Source organism: Notechis scutatus, chromosome 2 (assembly GCF_049901735.1).
Source record: "Notechis scutatus isolate UNSWTSFEM ecotype Mainland chromosome 2, rNotScu1.2, whole genome shotgun sequence".
Taxonomy (NCBI): Eukaryota; Metazoa; Chordata; class Lepidosauria; order Squamata; family Elapidae; genus Notechis; species Notechis scutatus.
In genome coordinates this window covers 200,914,298-200,934,113 of record NC_142010.1, presented here as the reverse complement: position 1 = coordinate 200,934,113, position 19,816 = coordinate 200,914,298, and the positions used below count along the sequence as shown (strand labels likewise).

The 19,816-nt window shown below is 39.2% G+C and overlaps 1 protein-coding gene across 1 annotated transcript; it reads right to left on the bottom strand.

Moving 5' to 3' along the window:
• Positions 1–983: 983 nt before the first annotated feature.
• ANXA1 (annexin A1) lies at positions 984–19,137 on the bottom strand. Its single transcript, XM_026675212.2, has 13 exons — positions 19,082–19,137; positions 13,613–13,692; positions 11,339–11,432; positions 10,222–10,316; positions 9,224–9,337; positions 7,477–7,567; positions 6,846–6,925; positions 6,690–6,746; positions 5,268–5,361; positions 3,678–3,773; positions 2,643–2,701; positions 1,729–1,851; positions 984–1,279 (listed from the first exon to the last, which is right to left on the bottom strand). Exons 2-13 carry the CDS (start codon positions 13,676–13,678, stop codon positions 1,220–1,222), a joined length of 1,029 nt encoding a protein of 342 aa, XP_026530997.2. The 5' UTR covers positions 13,679–13,692; positions 19,082–19,137; the 3' UTR covers positions 984–1,219.
• Positions 19,138–19,816: the final 679 nt, after the last annotated feature.

Below are 19,816 nucleotides of genomic sequence, written 5' to 3'. Positions count from 1 at the left end.
ACCAAAAAGCCAGTGATTCCCTTCTCAATTTGGACAATGAATCCTACCCCTTTGCATTGTGAAATTTCTTTTTTTTTAAAAGTCTGTCTTTGATGAGCAGACATCGTAATCATTAGTTGGTTGAAACCCTAAATGCTAAAATTTTATCTGGGATACAAGTTAACGCAACATATCACTTAATTAGAAAGATGTAAGAATTTATTCCATCAAGGTCTAAACATCCTGTCTCATAATTACAGACCAGAGTGTTCAAGAGAGACATACACCTGTACAATGCCTATAATTGTACCAAATCAGGTGGCCTCTGCTTTTAGATTTTACCTGAGCCAATTACTAATTTAAACAAACCTAACATGTTTCTTCTTTGTGCAAAGTTATCTGTAAACATTAGAGGTTTCTTAAATATAGTCTATGAGAAAGTTGTGTGTTCTATGGCCAGAAATACGTACATTCATTGTAATTGAATGAAAAAGGGAATATTGGCTTTACTTATGCTACAGTAAGAGATGTCTAGCAATACAGCAGAGAGTCTCAGGAAATGGTGGAGTCTTTGGTGAAAGAGTTTAAACACAGGCTGGATGATAATCTGTCCAGAATATTATAATAATAGATTACTGCAATGGGAAAGGAAAGCTAGATGATCTTTAAGATCCCTTCCAAACCTTGCATACTGACAAGTAGGTGCTTCTCAAGTAAATCACCACTAATATTTATAAATGTGTGTCTTGACTATAGTGAAAACCATCAGGTGAGTCCTCCCATCTCCAGCATGCTACTAGTACTCTTCCCTAGAACTTTTGAAAGTTTCCATTGTATGGCAACCAGAATGCATGTCTAAGGATGTGTGTGGGCCACTGGTAAGGCTCATTGTGTTGAGACTGTGGTGACTCTAGTGAGCTTCTTCCTGGGATTAACATTTGCATCTTTCTTTCTTAAAGGCACAGAATCAACGTCGACAGGAGAAAATAAATCATCACACTGGATAACAGATTTTATTTTATTTGGAATGTTAACTGGGCCTGCGTAGACAAACACTAATGTTTTATATATCTTGCAAAAGCAAACACAATGGTTCTTTCTATGCTCTTGGCTTTAGATGTATATAAAAAAGACTTTCTTCTTATTCAAAGAAAGTGTGGTTCAAATATTCCTTTAGTTAAGGAAGATCATATTCCCAACTATTCTCAAGGAAGTAACTGGAATGTACAAGATGCAGAACTTAGTTATCACCGCCGCACAAAGCCACCAAAATTTTTTCGTAATCTCCCTTTGTTTCATCCTGCATGGGGGAAAAAATGAAAAGAATTCATATCCAACTAAACCAGAGTAGTGCAATCATATCCCTCCCATTCATCTCACCCCTGCTTATATTCCAAAGCTAGGTTCATGCACTGTACACAATCCTGTCTCCACTTGTTTGGCTGCAATCACACAAAACCAAAACTCAGTATTTTATGTGTGCTGAAGAATTACTTTAAAAACTGGGCGAACCCATGTTCTAAAGATTAACAAGGTTAATAAAAAACCTTACTCTTAATTATAATAGCCTCAAATTATATTACTATTACCCCCATCCAAATACAGTAACAACATGTGTAATTCTGTCAATAGAAATAAAAAGTCCTATTGCAAACCACACAGCTACTTAGTTCTGGTTCTAATTCCTTAACCACAAGGTCTAATTCCTTAAACCCCTGTTAACTGCAAATAAAAGCAGAAATAACCTACCAAAATTGCCTGGCAGAGAGACACCCCGTATTTTGCCTTGTAAAAACCTTTGATCTCATTCATGTCGATTTCAGCCCGTGACACCATAATTCTGTTCAGAGTTCTGTGACGGGTTCCGGAACCCTTTGGAGGGGGAAAAAGAATGGAAACAAACTCTTTTCATAATTCTGCTTGGTTTGTGAGATAATTTAAACTCTCTTTGCCTTTATGATAAGTCTCCAGGCTTTCAAGTGGCAACCCAGAAGACGACAAAAGAGCCATTTGTAGCTCCGAAAACACCAAGGATCCCACACCAAAGAGCCACCTCAGAGAAACAAATGTCCTTGCATATTCATTCAGAAATAGGCATCATAATCTTTCTGTCTACACCCATATCAATGAAACTGAAGCCACACCTGTCTGTACTAGAAATCTGAGTTCACACTCCACTGTTTACACCACCTGAGTTTCTGTTAGAGGGGAATCTGTCTCCACAGAGTCAGAGAGTCCTTGCTGTGAGCTTTTCTCATTTCAGAAAGGCCTCTGCTATTGTAAGCAGCATAATGAACCACTCCCAGATACTGTTTGCCAGGCGGGTGTGAGATCTTGCAAACATGTATGTGATTCCAAAAATGTGTGTGCTTTTTCAAAAGGTAACTGCACTTTTGTTTTTTCCTTGAAGACATTTTGCTTCTCATCCAGGAAGCTTCTTCAGATCTGACTGAATGGTGGGTGGGAATGGAAGGAGTTAAGTTCTTTGAAAACATTATTTCTAATTTGTGCCCAATATTGTCTGCCTTAATTGGAAATGTGGTACAAACTGATTATTCTCATTTTCAAGAGAAAGGATCAGAAGATCGAAAATGTAATCTTTGTGTGTTGGCATACACGTCTTTAAAACAAAGCCCTCTTCCTGCTAGTAGCATTTACTTTACCTTCATTGCTAGGTACAGCTTCTCAGCAAAGAAAGCCGGCTTGCTTACAGCACATTTCACTAGAAATGAGAAAGAACCAAGATTATTTATGAACCATAGATAAACAAAGGCAAGGTGCAAAGAAAGAAACACCATGTATTTTCCCAAAGATTGTGATCTCATGAATAATTACACATTAAGTTATATATAGCTAACAATAGAATTGTGGCAGAACTGGGGAGAGAAGCAGGAAGAAAAGAAACCTCTTTATGACGTTAAGAAATAACCTTGAACTGCTTAGTAAAGTTTTATCCCAAAAGTTAAAACACAGCTGGCAAAGGAAAGATAAAACAGATGCACGCTCCTCTGTTTTGTTGATACAACTGAATATTTTCCAAAGTTAATTCCCATTTATTTATTTATTATTCATTCATTCATTTAAAAAACCACCCATAAAATATTTGTATTGCTTTCTCAGATTTACCAGTCTTCTTCTGGAAGTGATTGTATAATAATAAGATAGGACTCTGTCTGTTTTCATACTTTTGCATGTACCAAAACTCACTTATGGAATGACAAAAATTTGACAAAACATAATATAATACTTCGTTGTTGTTAATGTCACTGGTTGACAATGCAGGGTAAGATCTAAGGCTATGCCCACCCCAGCTTCAAGGGTACTGTGTAGGACTGCAGCCTTATTAACCTAAGAGGCAAATTAATTTATTTCTATTTTTATTAGCTGCTTCTCTCAAACAAGTAAGACTGGGTGAAAAAACCCTAGCAAAAAATACACATACAAAAGTGCAAAATAAATACACAGTCAGCAGCTGAGATAAAAGCAATAATAACTGGCAATAAAACCACACTGTGGCCCAAGAGACACGCTGACCTCCATCCTCAAGGACATGAGGGCATTCACAAGCCTTCAGGGCTTTGTTAAAAGTCAAAAGGATCAGGACCAATCTGATCTCTGAGAGAATAACATTTCAGAAGGCATAATCTTGGAATCAAATTTAGGAAGGAACACCTTTCGTACAGAAGAGGGTTACATACCAATTGCTGTCAAGCAATTCTCAATGTCTCCTTTCAGCTCGAGGTCCAGAACTTTCTCCATGTCATGTTTGCTGTAGCTCTGGTATCTCTTAAAAACTGAAAACAAAGAGGACAATTTGGAATAGATTGTTCCCCTAACAAGTACACAGCATATGATTGTGCTGCATGTATTTAATTTTCCCATCTATCAGATCAAGATTATAATTTGCTGTCAGCTTTCAGAAGGGACAGAGACCACATGCAAGGCTTCTGGGAGCTATACAGTAATCCCCAGATTACGAGCATTTCCTTAGCAAACTTTTGAAGTTACACAATGAGCGCCCCCCGAAGGTTTATGAACAACTCCCAAAATTACGAATCTTGCAGCACCACAGCAGTTGTTCACCCTTACAAACAACCTCAGAGACTCTGCAACATTCATCCTGCATGTTGCCGGCCGAAGTGGAGCTTCTGAGGGGTGAATCGGCCCCTGCAATACTCCATTTCAGCTGGCAACATGCCAGGCAAGGCCTCTGAACACCTGAACGGATCCTCTGAGGGGTGAATCCACCCCTGAGAAGCTCCATTTCGGCTGGCAACGTGCTAGACTAGGCCTGTGGAGGCCCAAACGGAGCGCAGAGTGGCACATGTGGCTGAGAGGCTGGAGAGGATACTGCTTGCTAGATCTTCACAATATAAATGGCCCGGCACAGCAGGTTGGGTGGGAAGGAAAGCAATTGTGGGGAGCATGAGATATTTCACTGGATCGGGGACCACCTTGGGTGGTCTTAGGCAGGTGGCCTGTTCCATCACTAGCCCCTCCCCCATGGACTTCCTCACCCTAAAATACCTCACGTGCACTTAACAAGCCTCACATTTGATTAGTGAATGCGTGGGCGAAAGGAGGGAGTGATCCTGTTGAAGGTACGAGATTCACTCCCACAAATCCTTGGGTTACAAATGGAATGGGCAGGCTCCATTCCATTAGTAACTTAAAGACTACCTGTACACACTCCTGGAATCTCACATTATGCTAGTTTAAATAAGAAGGGCTGCACGCTCCATTTCTGGATTTAAATAAAGATGTTCCTCGACATACAACCACAATTGCTCAGCTAGACAATTGTTAAGTGAGTTGGTGCACCACTGTATGACCTTTTTTTAAGTGAATCACGCTAGTTATTAAGTTAGTAAATGAATCTGCTTCCCCATTGACTTTGTTTATCAGGAGGTTGCAAAAGGAGATCAAATGACCCCAGGACACTGCAACTGTCAGAAATACATGCCAGCTGCCAAGCATTTGAACTTTGATCACATGACCATGGGATGCTGCAAAGGTCACATGTGTGGAAAATGGTCATAAGTCACATTTTTCAGTGCTTCTGTAACTTTAAAACAGCCCTTAAATGAATGGTTGTAAGTAGAGAACTACCTGTATACTAATTTTAGCAGATTGTCCATCGTACAGCAGAATAGCTTTGGTTAACCCTTCTTCAAATCTCACAAAGAAATCATTACATAGTATTTTTTTTTGCATATTTTTTTTAAAAAATGCTATTAAAACATTTCTCTTTAAAATAAAAGCATTTCAGCAACATATTTTCTTCTTACCTCTTCGAAGGTGTGCGGAACTTCTGGTAGTGAGAATTTCAATGAAAGTGTTAACATCCGTTCCTTTTTTTCTCTCTCCAGCCTCATACAATTTCTATGACAATGAAAGAAACCATTTCAAGAGAGAGATTCCAAAATATTAGATATTATAATAATTGAATTCAAGCAAAAGACTTTGTAACAGCATTCTTTCCAGAAGGTGTCAGCTTGACCCCCCCAACTGCAGACGAAAGGCTGAGAACCAAACCATTTACTGTGATTAGAACCACAGCAAAATCCTAACTCCAAAATTTTCAGCCCCATATCTCACACTCTTCACCACTATATTAGCTCTCATATGGGGTGACCCTGAAAACTCAGTGATGTGTGTTAACTCTACTCCAAAGAAACTCTTATCTTGTTTCAGGTACAATAGCTATCATTTTGTCAGTATGACAAAGAAGAGTTTCCTTTGATCAGCTGATGGCTAATTAACAAATAAAGACATCGTTATGTTAATATATACCTCCCCAAAATTCAGTAGTTATTGATACTAATTTAATGTCCTGATTAAAAAGGATTCCCTAAGAGTTCCCCACAACCAATGAACACACGAGCAACTTAATCACATTCAGGGACTAGATTCAGCTCATTTACCAACCCCAGCAAGACACAGCTGGGTAGTAGCTAATGTCAGGGTTAAAGGCTTCAGCGTAAGTCCAACCCTCTGACATTTTGATGTGCATTATTATTCCCTATTTCTTTTGTCTACATAAGACGTGTGGTTCCTGCAGGATCTTTCACTTCCTTTCTTGGCTTGCAACTCTAATACACTTCTTTAACAAATGAGTTTGTATGAGCCATCCTGACTAAGAAACATAAGATGGTTCCTAGAATGGATCAGCCACTGACCAACTGGGAAAAGCAATGGCAGGAAGTAAATCCCCCAACAAAGACTGATTATAGGAAACCCATAGGTCCCACATCCTTTTGCTTTGTGCCTTTTGGTGGTTGTAAAATTTAAAGTGGGTATTGTATCATATAGCCCCCTTCTGCTGGGAAATGTCTGTGGAAATTCTCAATCATACAGGCCATAGTTGTCCTAAATATGTTTTTTCCAAAAGGCAAGTGGACTTCCTTGATTATTTCCTTTTGAAAACATTTCACTTTTCATCCAAGAAGCTTATTCAGTTCTAAAATAAAGAAGCTTCTTGGATGAAAAGCAAAACGTTTTCAAAAGGAAATAATCAAGGAAGTCCAGTTGTCTTTGAAAAAAACACCTTGGGGACATTCTGCTGGGAAATGCAGCTCCAAGTCCCCATATTCATTCTTTCCTGGGAACATGGGAGGAATGATTGGAACGGATTCACTTGCCTGAAGGAAGCCTTGTTTTTGACAGACAAGACAAAAGAGACATAAAAGGTAGCAATAAGTATTACTTACCCGGGCATCATTGTCTACCAACTCTTCATTCACATGTGGATTTTCATTCCGGTCACCCTGAAACAAATCAGCCTCACTTAGTTCAATATTGTAGACTACAAACACAGATCATTCCTGAATCAACATGTCTTCTGAACGTCATGGAGTACTACAAACCTTTGCTAAGGCAAGCAAAGCCTTCTGAAAATCTCCCGAAGTGTCTGAGGCAATGTCTTTGGCGAGGTCTCTCTTAAAAGCTGCAGAAGAGCAAACATATTGAGAAAAGAGCTTCAAATGCAAGAATTAGCCATACATTATTTTATTCCTTACATACAGCTTCTACATTTTTACTCAACTCATTTTGCAATCTCCTCGGGCTTGCATTTTTAAATCATTGCTTAGATTTCACAATGTAAGATGTAAATGATTCTTTGAAAGCTATCCATGAAGAAATTCCAATTTTATCTTCATTGGAAAACTTGCAGGTTATCATAAATAAAAATTATCATTATGCACAAGTTATTTTCAATTAGATGTTCAAAAACAGAATATAACTTTACAGATGTTCTATTCTTTCTTGTACATTAGATTGACAGCCTGCTCATTTTTATCTTCAATTGGTGAAAAACTAGTAGAATTTAGCATTCTAAAATTTTCAGCTGTTTTTTTCTGTTCAGGTGTACCATAAACAAGATGCATAACTTCATCTGTATCAACAAATGACTACCAAAATGCTTCACGTTGTTGGCTGAAGAGGCATTAACAAAATAGATCTAAGGTGTTTTTGTTTTTTTAAGGAGTAATTTACCTTCTTGATACTGTCTGCTGAGGTTTCTAATTTCATTATTGTTCCTTGATGCCAGAATCTCAATTAAGATATCTTCATCTGTTCCAAGCCCCTGTTTGGCAATAAATCAATATACATAAGCAAAGCTTTGCTTTATAAAATAATTTATTCCATCAAGTGCAATGTTCAGACAGATGCAGGAAACCTTTGGCTATAAAATGTTACTGAGCTACAATTCCAGTTTTTATGCCCTTGCTGGAAATATTAGTTCACCTATATCTATCTGGATGACAGATCACAATAATGGAATCTTGAACTACAAAGGTTAACATGGGGCTAGCTTGACATTTTATTTTGTCATATCCTTATTACCATCCATTTAGACTACTACAATGTGCCCTACATGGGACTGCCTTTAAAGACCACTTGTAGTGGTCGAATTGCAGAGGCTCAGCAGTTGCTAATGGGTTCCTCTTATACTATTTTGCAGACACTGCACAGGTCTATATTAGTTTCTGAGTGCAATTTTAAGCGCAGTTTTAATCCATAAAGCCTATTCTGGCTTGATACCTTACTTGCAGGACTGTATTTCTCCACTGAAGTTGTACCAAATGATCCAATGAAGTTTGGAGAAGTCCTGGGTACTTTTTTATTGTCAGGAGGTCAGAGATCTAAAGCCCAGAAATGTGATTTTTTTCATCTCTCTGGAATGGCAGCTCAATTGACTCTAACATTATCCATTTTCTAGAGGAGTTGAACATGGAATTTTCCCAGAAAGCACCAAAGTGTGACATTGCTTGACTTCTATCAATGGTTTTAATATTCAGATTGTTGTAGGTATTTTGATGCCTTACTATGTATTAGTTTGTCTGTTTTTTTGATAAACCACAGAAAGTTTAGATTGCCATATGGTATAAATATGATACATAAATGTTAATCTGCCTTGAGGACACTGTGGAAAAGACTCTATTGTTTACCTTCTTTTTTGACTCTCATCATTTGTCAAAACTACCCTATAGTTTCAAAGGAAGAATAATTCTACATTGCTCTCCAATGCAGGTAACTCTAATTTCTTCTGTGTCTGATAAATTGCCTTGTAATTTCCAAGACGTTTATTCTTCTAATATGCCAGGATTATATTAATTATACTGAAATATTTTGACAGAAAAAGAAAGGAAAAGAGAAACAAAGAAAAGAATGAATTGGATGGATACAACATAAACTGTTTTGAAGAAAGTTCGGTAAGGAACGACAAAGAAGGAATATTGTTGAAATGGAGTGATTCCACGCACCAGAAAGCAATTATATTAACTGCATTTATTCTAGATTCTTTCAGTCCTTGATCACTTCACTGTGCACTTTTGGAATTTAACACTTAGCACTTAATAGAACTTGGAGGACCAAGTGGGAATTCATCCCAAAATAGTTTGCATTGTCCTGAGCCATATGATTACCCCCTATATTGGTTATATATTGACAGTGTCATCATCCTGGAACTCCTACAGCTTCTTGATTGAGCACATGACAACTTCCAGCAAACATACCATTCATTCCAATGTCTCTGTAAGCTAATAGTGTCCAATCTTGGTAGCTTTAAGACTTGTGGACCTCAACTCCTGAAATTCCCCAGCCACTGGCTGGGGAATTCCAGGAATTGAAGTCCACAAGTCTTAAAGTTGCCAAGGTTTGACACCCCTGCTTTAAACTGAGAAGATTTCTCTCTCTCTCTCTCTCTTTCTCCTCTTTTTGCCTTGAAAGACAAGCATACCTTCATAGAGTATCTAAGCTCATCAGCGTCAAATTCGGCAGGAGTTTTCAGCATAGCCACTACGACATCTTCTAGATTGCTTTTGAGAGCTTTTTTCAAAGCTTCTTCCAGAGGCTACAAGAAAAAACAAACAAATGTATAACAACTCTCTATAGAACTTATTCAGATGATAAAACATTACTTTCGAAACACACAAGAAAATGTTTGATAACAAACCATGTATAAAAACTTCATTTTCTTGCCTCAAGGAAAAAACAGTTGGTTTACATTTTTTAATATGTACATACAGTAACTCCTTGTCTTTTGTCCTCTAGACATGCGATAATCTCCTAAATAAAGCGCTTGCACTTACAGAACAAACAGCTCTGATAGATTTGTTGAAGTCCTTGTTAATTTATCCTTGTAAAGTGGCTTTTCTTTGCTCATTCTGTTCACACCCGTTCACAGGTGAGGCTTACCTGCCTGTAGCTGAGTGATCCAGGTTCTATTTTTAAAAAATAGGAGACAAAACTCCTATTTTCAAGAAGAGACTGGGCAGCCATTTATAGCAAATCCTGCTTGAAGAGAAGGCTGGACTAGAAGACCTCCAAAGTCCTTTCCTCTCTACTATTCTATGTTCTATGTTCTACAATGAAGCTCCTCAAACCCGAATCAGAACCATGATGGTCAATTGAAGCTATACTTCTCCCACCCCCCAACATTAAAAAGCTAGTGTGCTTTATGTAGCCTATTTTTAGAAATCATATTCCAACCATCAACATGGTAATGAATTTAATATTTTATTTATTCATCTCAGCTGTTCTTTCTCAAACTTGGAAATGTTAAAATGGGTGGATTTCAATTCCTAGAATTTCCCAGCCAGCATACTTCTGAATTCTGGGAGTTGAATTCCACACCTCTTAAAATTGCCTAGCTTGAGAAAGACTGATCTAATCATACATAATATGCTAAAAGTGAAAAGTACTATATCTAGGTAAGGTATGTACTAAGGAAGTTACCTTGCCATGCACCTGTTGATAGGTCTTTTTGATCTGCTGTCGTTGGGAATTGGTTCTTTTGGTCAAAATTTCAATGATGCCTGCTTCATCAACTCCTAAATCATGAATGAGGGGGGAAATTCATTAACAGAAGCATAATCAATTCAATCCATACTATAACCAATAAATCAAAAGGTAACACTGTTGCTCAACTGAGTTATCAACAAGCTTGTTTTCATTGACATCTATAACCTGGCTAAAAATCTTTTTTTTATACCTTCCAACATTACATTGTAAAGAGAAATATGTCAAGGGATATTGGATTCTATCCAGCTGAAGAACAACTTTCTAAAACTAGAATGGAACACTAGATTTGGTATGAGGTGAAGAAGCCTCCAAAATTTAAATTTAAACATGGGCCAGAGGTTCTGAAGAAAAAAGTCCTACCAATTCACATTCTTGAGACTATCACAGATGCATCCATTCTAAAACCCTCCTGTCTCTTCCTTGCTGGTCACATGACTAAGAGTATTTTAAGAAGCTGGAAAGAATTCCAGAAGTCACATTCTGCATGCTTTTCCTAACATTTTAAGAGGAAATGCTTGCTCTCTTGCGTCTATTCTCTCTAAATGCTTAAAACTACTCTTGCTTGTCTTCACCTCATCGTTATTTAGGTCACAGGTGTCCATCCTTGGCAACTTTAAGACTTGTGGACTTCAACTTCCAGAATTCTCCAGCCAGTTGGCTGGGGAATTCTGGGAATTAAAAGTCCACTAAGCCTTAAAATTCCCATGGTTGGACACCCCTGATTTAAGGAAATGATTTCTTGTAAGGCAATGCAAAATATGGCCTTTTGCTGAATGGGATGGCTCATGTGACAACTCAAGGAAAAAGGAAACAGAAGTCAAGAAAAAAAATGACACCATGATTTGAAGCTATTCTGCTACAATTTTGACTTTGTTGAAACTGTCTTGATCTACTGTTCCACAAGATGCTTAGGAAAAAGCACACAAAAATGTGGGTGCATTTTTGCGTGGACCTTTAAAAAATAGGCTAAATTGGCATTGGCACTGGAGAAATAAGAATCTGAGCAAAAATCACTGTATCTACATTCACAGATTTTATCTTTCCTTCCTACCTTTAGCAGTTATGGCTTTGTTTAGTGCAACCGCATCAGCTGAAGGGTCAAAACTGGGATAAGCATGGACTGCGGAACCAGTTTTAGAATTTTTCTGTTAAGAATAAATTGAAAAATTAAAACATTTAATTTGTTTACAAATTAAAAATCTTGCCCAAATATTCAAGGTACATTCAAAAACAATAATAATTTTAAATAATTTTAATGATTATATTATTAAATTTAATAATAAATAATAAAATTTAATTTTAATAATTATATAAGAGGATTGTAAATAGTGAAGCAACATATATATAGTATATATATTGTAACGCCAGAACAGCTGCACCGTGTTGTATTCTTATAATTAAAATAATTAATTAATTAATAAGATAAAACTAAAACATCATAAATTAGAATAACCTGGATGATGCAATGATGGAAACCCATTTTCACCATTTGTAAGGGAATATGCTAAAACACATTCATTATAATAAGTAATTATAAAGCGATAGCAGGTTACTATTATATCTGACTCAATATGATGAGCAGTATGATCTTGACACTGGTGCCTGCTTCTGCATGAGTTTACAAATTCTATGAATGCAAAATCTTCCCTTTTTTAATATTTGTGTTTTTCAGCAAGGTCTCAGTAGTATAACTATTCCATAGTATCAGTATTTATTTCAAACAGTTTTTAAATGTGAATAATCAGAAGCTATATGCAACTTCGAACTACAAGCATTCATTTAGTGACTGTTCAAAGTTACAATGGCACTGTAAAAAGTGACTTATGACTATTTTTCACACTTATGACCATTGCAGCATCCCCATAATCACATGATCAAAATTTGGACATTTGGCAAAGAGCCACACAGTGGTGAGAATGCAGTATTGCAGCTTAACTCTGCCGACTGCCAGCAGTTCAATCCTGACTGGCTCAAGATTAAGTCAGCTTTCCATCCTTCCAAGGTGGGCAAAATAAGGACCCAGCTTGTTGGGGGCAATATACTGACTCTGTAAACCACTTAGAGAAGACTGTAAAGCCCTGTGAAGTGGTATATAAGTCTAAGTGCCATTGCTATTGGCAATTGGCATGTATTTATGATGGTTGTAATGTGCTGGGGTCATGTGATCAACTTTTGTGATCTTCTGACAAGCAAAATCAATGGGGAAGCCAAATTCACTGAACAACCATGTCACTAATTTAACCATGGCTGTGATTTGTTTAACAACCATGGCAAGAAAGGTTATAAAATGAGACAAAACTCTTTTAAAAACAACTGTCTTGCTTACCAATGGAAACTCTGGGGTCAACTGTGATCATAAGCTGAGGACTACTTGTAGAATTTTTTATTTTAGGAAGTCAACTAAATGTTGCCTCAGTATTTTGAAACACTTCTCTCTACCTCAGAAATCTCTTTGGGTGGCTCAGTTTGCTTCATCGTTGCTAAAAACAGCAGAGCCATTTCCTGCTGTTCTGAAGTGAAAAGCATAGCAGAGCTTGCCTATTTAAGCAAGTCCTAAAAATAAGCTTAACGCCATTTAAAAAGAACATCACCACCTATTTTAATACCATAGAAAGGAATATAAGACAGTCTGCCTTTCCCCAGGTGTGTGCCACAAACCTCTACTTTTGTCATTATTCCTCCAATTACCAGCTCCAAAAAATATGAAAAGCATTGATTTACAAATGTTATGCTAATGTAAAATTTAAATTAAGGGATGCTAAATTTAAAGGCGTGCATACATAAAAGGATTGGACAAAGGATGCCCATACCAATACTTATTAGTAAAGTATCAGTTGTAAAATAGGAGGAAAAAGCTAAAAAAGAAAAAAGAAGAACCTCCAATCACTGATGTGGGGAATTGAACACATTGATTAGTCAAAAAAAGAGGAAAAGAAACTGCCGGAAAGAAAAAAGAAGAGCTTTGGGCTGTTGGTCTGAGTTCTGAGCTTGGCAATTTGGTTGCAAAGGTTTCGTCACCATTTGAGGAGAGTTTGTCAGTGCACGATGAATTGTGCTTATCTGTCTCAGATCAGCACAACTCAAAGCGCACTGACAATGTCTCCTCGAATGGTGATGAAACATTTGCAACCAAATTGCCAAGCTTGGACCTCAGCCCAACAGCCCAACTACCAACCCAGGCTACTTATATTCAAATACATTTCAGGAAGAGCTTTGTCTGGTTGATACTCTGCCCTATAGCACCTTATGACAGGTCCCATTCATTTAACTGTACTTCCAACATTCCTTTGTAAGGTCAAATTGATTAGTTGTTAGAGAAACTTACAACGTATTGTTGTTCATCGTTATCCATAAACCTGGCTTGCTTCAGGAATTCTGATACAAAGGACATCTTGATTCAACTTTCTGCAAAGGGGAAAAAATGAAACAGAATAAAGTCACAGTTTTCCCCTTTTTTTCTTTCTTTTGCTTTTTTATTCCGTAGGGAAAAGGCCTTTTATCTGTTTTAGGCATTTTAAGAATCAGAAAAGTCAAAGAGGGTTCCTCTCCCCATTTCCAAAAGAGAAACCCAAATTCCAATATATCTGGAGGGCACCAGGGAAGGGAATAGCATCATTTACTGATTTATTCTGCCCTCTTACTGGAATTAGGAGAGGAATGACCAGGGGTTAAAAAAAAACACTAAGCCAGGGGTGTCCAACCTTTCACCTTCCCTGGGCCACATTAGAAGATGAAAATTTGGTTTGGGCCGCACATAATTAAATTAAATAATTAATTAAATTAAATAATAAATTAAATTAAATTAAATTAAATTAAATTAAATTAAATTAAATTAAATTAAATTAAATTAAATTAAATTAAATTAAATTAAATTAAATTAAATTAAATTAAATTAAATTAAATTAAATTAAATTAAATTAAATTAAATTAATAATAAAATAAAATAAAATTATTATTTATTATTATTATTAATTATTTATTAAAATTATTTATTTTTATTTTATAATTTTCCGGCCAAATTTTGCGGGTGGAGGGGGCTCGCCCGCCTCACGCCTACCTCTCCTCCTGCAAATTATTTATTTTTATTAATTTTCCGGCCAAATTTTGCGGGTGGCGGGGAGGGGGAAGAAAGCTCGCCCGCCTCACGCCTACCTCTCCTCCTGCAAATGCAGCAGCGGCGGCAGCGGTGGCGGGGCAGAAGCAGCAGCGGCGGTGGCGGTGGCAGGGGCAGAAGCAGCAGCGGCGGTGGCGGCAACGGGGCAGAAGCAGCAGCGGCGGCGGGGGCAGAAGCAGCAGCGGTGGTGGCGGCAACAGCAGGAGGTGGCGGGGTGGGACTTTTGGGCTGCGGCTGCCCGCCTTTTCTGTTGCTCGCCTCACCCCGCCTCACGCCTACCTCTCCTCCTGCAAATGCAGCAGTGGTGGTGGCGGCGGCGGCAACAGCAGGAGGTGGCGGGGCGGACTTTTGGGCTGCAGCTGCCCGCCTTTTCTGTTGCTCGCCTCGCCCCGCCTCGCGCCTGCCTCTCCTCCTCCTCCTTTCTGGATCTTTCATGAAGTTTGGGGTGGGCGTTGGGCCGCATTACGAGGCGACCTGGGCCGCATGCGGCCCATGGGCCGCGGGTTGAACAAGCCTGCACTAAGCTAACTGAAGCTATGACTTGTACAAGATCTTAAGATCATCTTGGTTTCAGCCACAGATAATTTTATTAAGGCATTATTAGGAACATACCATTTCATATTTTTTTCAGAAAAAAAATGTTTTGCATTAGCAAATTTTGCTGTTGTTTATAAATTTCCCCCAACATTTGACTTATCTATGGCAATGGTCAATGCATCTTTTAGGATGTGCAGAATTACGCTGCATTTCTGAAGGCATTTTTCCATCTATTTACAAAACTTAAATATCTACTTATCTCATACAGTGACTCTAGGTACCTCACAACAATCCATAAGCCATCACTAAAAATGTACTCTTCCCCCAGGCACTAGACCAAACATCATCACAGGTCAACCCCCAATCCTAGCCCAAGGCTTGGGGAAAGAGCCAGATCTTCACATTCCTTCAGAAGGCTTAAGAGGGTTGGGTACCTCTGATTTCTGGTGGGAGGCTGTTCCAAAGACCTGGAGTGACCACCAAGAAGGCATGCATCCAAGGTCCCATTAAGGAAGGAGACCTGATGTGCACCCACCCTATCTGACCTAGTAATGAGAGAGAACCTCTCGTCCTGCGAGCAACCTAGGCCTGTGCCACATAGAGCTTTAAAGGTAATAAGTGGAACCTTAAATTGTTTCCAGAATAACTGGAAGCCAGTATAGATCATGCAATGGTGGTATGACTTGGGTGAACCATAGGACACCTAAAACTGTATGTGCCACTGCATTCTGGATTACTTGCAGATTTCTGATATCTTCCATTGCAGTAATCCAAATAGGAGGTAATTAAGACAGAGATAGCTGTGAGAAGTTCCTCAGTCCAGGAATGGGTGTAATTGATGCAGAAGACAGATTTGGGCAAATGCCTGCCTAGCACTGATAATGCTACTTATTTTCGGTAATGAAACGCCACACCCAAGCTCAGACAGTACATTCATTCATTCTCTGACCATGGTTGCCACCTCTTCTTCCAGCAGGAGTTGTAAGTCCAAGAGGAGTGCCAGATTGCTCACCAGATCAATGTTACCATATCCAGAGTCAGAGATGTCAATCACCTGACTCCAGGGGCCAAAAACTAAAACCATCTTGCCAGCATTCCAGCCACCTTCTCCCCATTCAGGCCTTTACAGCTCCAAGCCAGAGGTGGTATTCAGCAGGTTCTGACCAGTTCTGGTAGTGGAAATTATGAGTAGTTTGGAGAACCAGCAAATACCATCTCTGACTGGCCCCGCCCACATCTATTCTCTGCCTCCTGAGTCCCAGCTGATCGGCTGGGTCTTCTTTTGTTGCTCTGCACAGGAGAATGGAGTTGGAAAGCAAGTTAGTGGGGTGGGGAGGGAATGGGATTTTGCAGTAACCTTCCCCTGCCATGCCCACCAACCAAGCCACACCATGCCCACCAAGCTACGCCATGCCACACCACGCCCACAGAACCGATAGTAAAAAAAAATTTGAATCCCACCACTGCTCCTTATAATTGGTAAATATCAACATAAGGATGATACCAAATGCCATGCCAGTGGATTATCTCTCCCAACAATTTCATATGGATGTTAAATAGGAGAGAGCCTTGAGCACACCAAATGGGGCCTGTGGCTGAACCTTTCCTCCCCCCAATAGCACTGACAGATACTGGCAGGCCTGAGGAGAGGCGCAGACAGTACATTGTTCCGGGGCCCATGGAGCTCAAAGGAGGCCCATGAAGGGGTTTTTTTAAAAAATTTTTTTACAAAAGCAAATTTTTAAAAAGGAAAAAAAATTGGATATATACTTCATACTCTATACTTTGTGTGCATAGCAAAACCGCCTTGCAGCCTTGTTTGACATAACCTTTAATAATCTGAAACTCAGTGAACAGTTATTTATATAATTTATTGAATTCTACTTTCATTTCTATGGTGCACCCCTCCACAGGAAACTGTGCTCCCGGCCTGCCCTCAGCACATGCCGCTCTGCTGCACCGCCTCTATGGCGTGCCCCTCTCCGCGAGAGAGGACCAGTGCTCCCGGCCTGCCCCACACATGTGTGAGATGCCCTGCCCAGGCTGGGCCCCGCCCCGCCAGTGCAATGAAGAGCCCTGCTGCGGCCACTGGGCCACCACCCGCAAGTGGGTGCTCCAGGTCAGGGGCGTCCTCTTGTGAGGGAGGGGGCATATTAGTCTTGTTCCAGCACTTAATAATCCTCTCAGAGGCTCTGGGTGTTGGCCATAGAAAAAGAAGATGAACCACTACAAAACAGTGCCCCCCCCCCACAGTCCCTGGAGCAGGTCCAGCAAAATATCAGCTCAACTAATCCCTGCAAATCAACTTCACAAAGAGAGCTTGCATCTGGCTGTGTCCAGGGTAGCTCTCCTAAAGGCTGCTAGAGATTTGAGAATAGCAACAGCTAGCCCAGCAGCCCTGCCTCAAAACCATAGCTGGTGTCACACTTGAAACCCGTGAGTGTATGTTTCTCAGAGAAGAAGACCCATATCTATGATCAACCAGATTTTGGTAACCAGATCAGTTCTCTCATCCATAATCAGATAAGTTTTATTGCAGGTCAACCTGACATTAAGCAGGGGCAGCTGGACTGTAGAGCCTCCAAGGCTGTGAAGGCTTGGGGGCTGAGCAAGCTTTGAGGCTGAGCAAAGGGCCTTGGAAAGCAACACAAGTGTTATCTGCCAAGATGGCCTTCCCTGAGAATGGCCTGCCCACTGCATCCTACCACATCTCCCTATCCTGTTACTATCTCACTGTGAATCCCTTCCCACTGCCTTCCAGCCTCCCTCTACTTCTGAAACAATCTCAGCTGATATAATTCCCGAGTCTTTTCCTACACACAGCCAAAATCCAAAGTTCAAGGTGGATGTGTTTCTAAGTCTGGCCCAGCATCTCAGCTGTTGGGGAGCCCATTCCGTTCCTCCTAATCCCAGGAGGAAAACAATGACGACTTCCCAGTATGGCCGCTGATTCATATGGTTGGTCAAGTGATTTAAACCTTTTCCAGATTTAGTTCCACTCTAAACCTTTTCCAGGTTTAGTCCCATTCCTGCTGATGCTATGAGTGTATGTATGTATTATAACTTACACATACTGTGAGATCCAACCAACTTGTACATTTCATGGACTGCTTTCTGGACGATTGCAAATCTTTTGATACTAGCTGAGAAACACTTTTGGAATTAGAGCTGAATTGCATGATTGCATAAAATAGGAGGGTCAATCTTAAACTGGCTAAAATGAGCACAATTCAACAAACTGAAAAGTATTTAAGAAAATATTTCTAAGATGTCTACCTATTTAACTCAGAAGTAAGTACTGAGTTCCATCTCATTAATAAGTGCATTTCAGATTCAGCTGGGTATGGAAGTTCCTTCCAAATGAAGGGACAACTGTCTTTTGCCTGTCATTATGCAGGACTAGTTAATTCTCAGGTCACTCTTCTTTGATGGCCAGAAGCTGCAGAAACTTGAAAAACCTGTCTGCCCTCTCTCCTCCCCACCAATTCCTGAAAAAAACTTAAACAAGGAAGAAGAAGCATCTCCTTCCAAATATACTTGTGAAAAATAAAAAGACTGCAAACAGTGTTCTGCAATTCTTATGTCCCTATATTAAAAATAACTACCAACAAATTAAAACTTAATTAAACTTAGTTTCCTTTTTGAAAAATTTACAGTTCATATTTTATTTTTGGTGTGGCTGATGTTTGCAAAGGAATAAACATTTAACAATTGAGAAACAGTTAAGCAAGCTTTCCTTAACCACAGGGTGTATGTTTTTTCTAAAAAAAAGTTTCCACATAAGGCACGGGGCACATTTTTTCCCTCTTAACTCATACTTCAGTAGATAAAAATAATTCTGCTTTCCATGGTAACGGAAAAGAACAGGAAGAAAAAAATGCACAGTTATTCAGCATTACGCTATCGACTATTACAAACAATTTTAACTCCCTGCGTAGTTTATGAAGTTTTAAACACCTTCTACTCTTTTGCTGGAAAATACAGCATATAAATTTATATGAATAATCCTATAGCTCTACATTGACTTAGAAATAGCTCTACACTGACTTAGAAATAAGTCCAAGTAAGTTCTATTCCAGAGTAAATAAGAAGCTACATACTTCTAAAATCATTAGTAAAGGACAAATATCAAAAGAGGCATACCTTTCCCTTTCCAAAATTCAGAAGCAATAATTTCCAAGCTGGGAAATGAGTCTGTGGAAAACTTTAAATTGTGGTTCCTACTTTTATAGACCCATCAGGAAGCCACACCTAGCAACCAGTGCTTACTAATAAGAGCCCTGTGATTGGTTGCTCCGAAGGCTACTGTAAATAGAGGGTTTAGTCAAAGGGCCAGCCCTTCAAATAAACTATTCACTTGCTGGAAGAAATTGATTTCTAAGCTAATGCTGAAACTGGTCTGGGAATAAACGTTGTGTAATGTTCTTGGTGATGCCTTGGAGGCAAGGGCATTTAACTGTCGAAATGCCTTGATGAGCTATTGCAATATACTGTATGACTTATAGTTCAACATATAGACAAATGCTTGCATAAGCTTACTGTAAGGTAGGCTATTCTATTACAACTGATATTCAGGATGATCTCCCAAGCTTCATGCTACATAATATAAATTTTCCTCTTTTTTTTGTATTTACCAGCTATATACAATTCACAGGTGATTCAGTATAGAATTTATATTTTGGTTCTCCCAGGAAGCTTTGGGCCAGTGGTGGGATTCAATTTTTTTTACCATCTGTGCTTCTGTGGGCGTGGCTTGGTGGGCGTGGCAGGGGAAGAATACTGTAAAATCTCCAGTCAGAGGTGGTATTTGACAACTTTCCGAACCACTCAAAATTACATCAATTAAAAAAGAAGAAAAGTTGGGGAATCTATGGCCCA

Coding starts and splice junctions, on each gene's coding strand:
- ANXA1 (XM_026675212.2), bottom strand. CDS start 13,678: ATGTCCTTTGTATCAGAATTCCTGAAGCAAGCCAGGTTTATGGATAAC. Junction 10,317..11,338: donor CAAAGCCATAACTGCTAAAG/GTAGGAAGGAAA, acceptor TTCATGATTTAG/GAGTTGATGAAGCAGGCATC. Junction 3,774..5,267: donor TTCCGCACACCTTCGAAGAG/GTAAGAAGAAAA, acceptor CTTTGTTTTCAG/TTTTTAAGAGATACCAGAGC.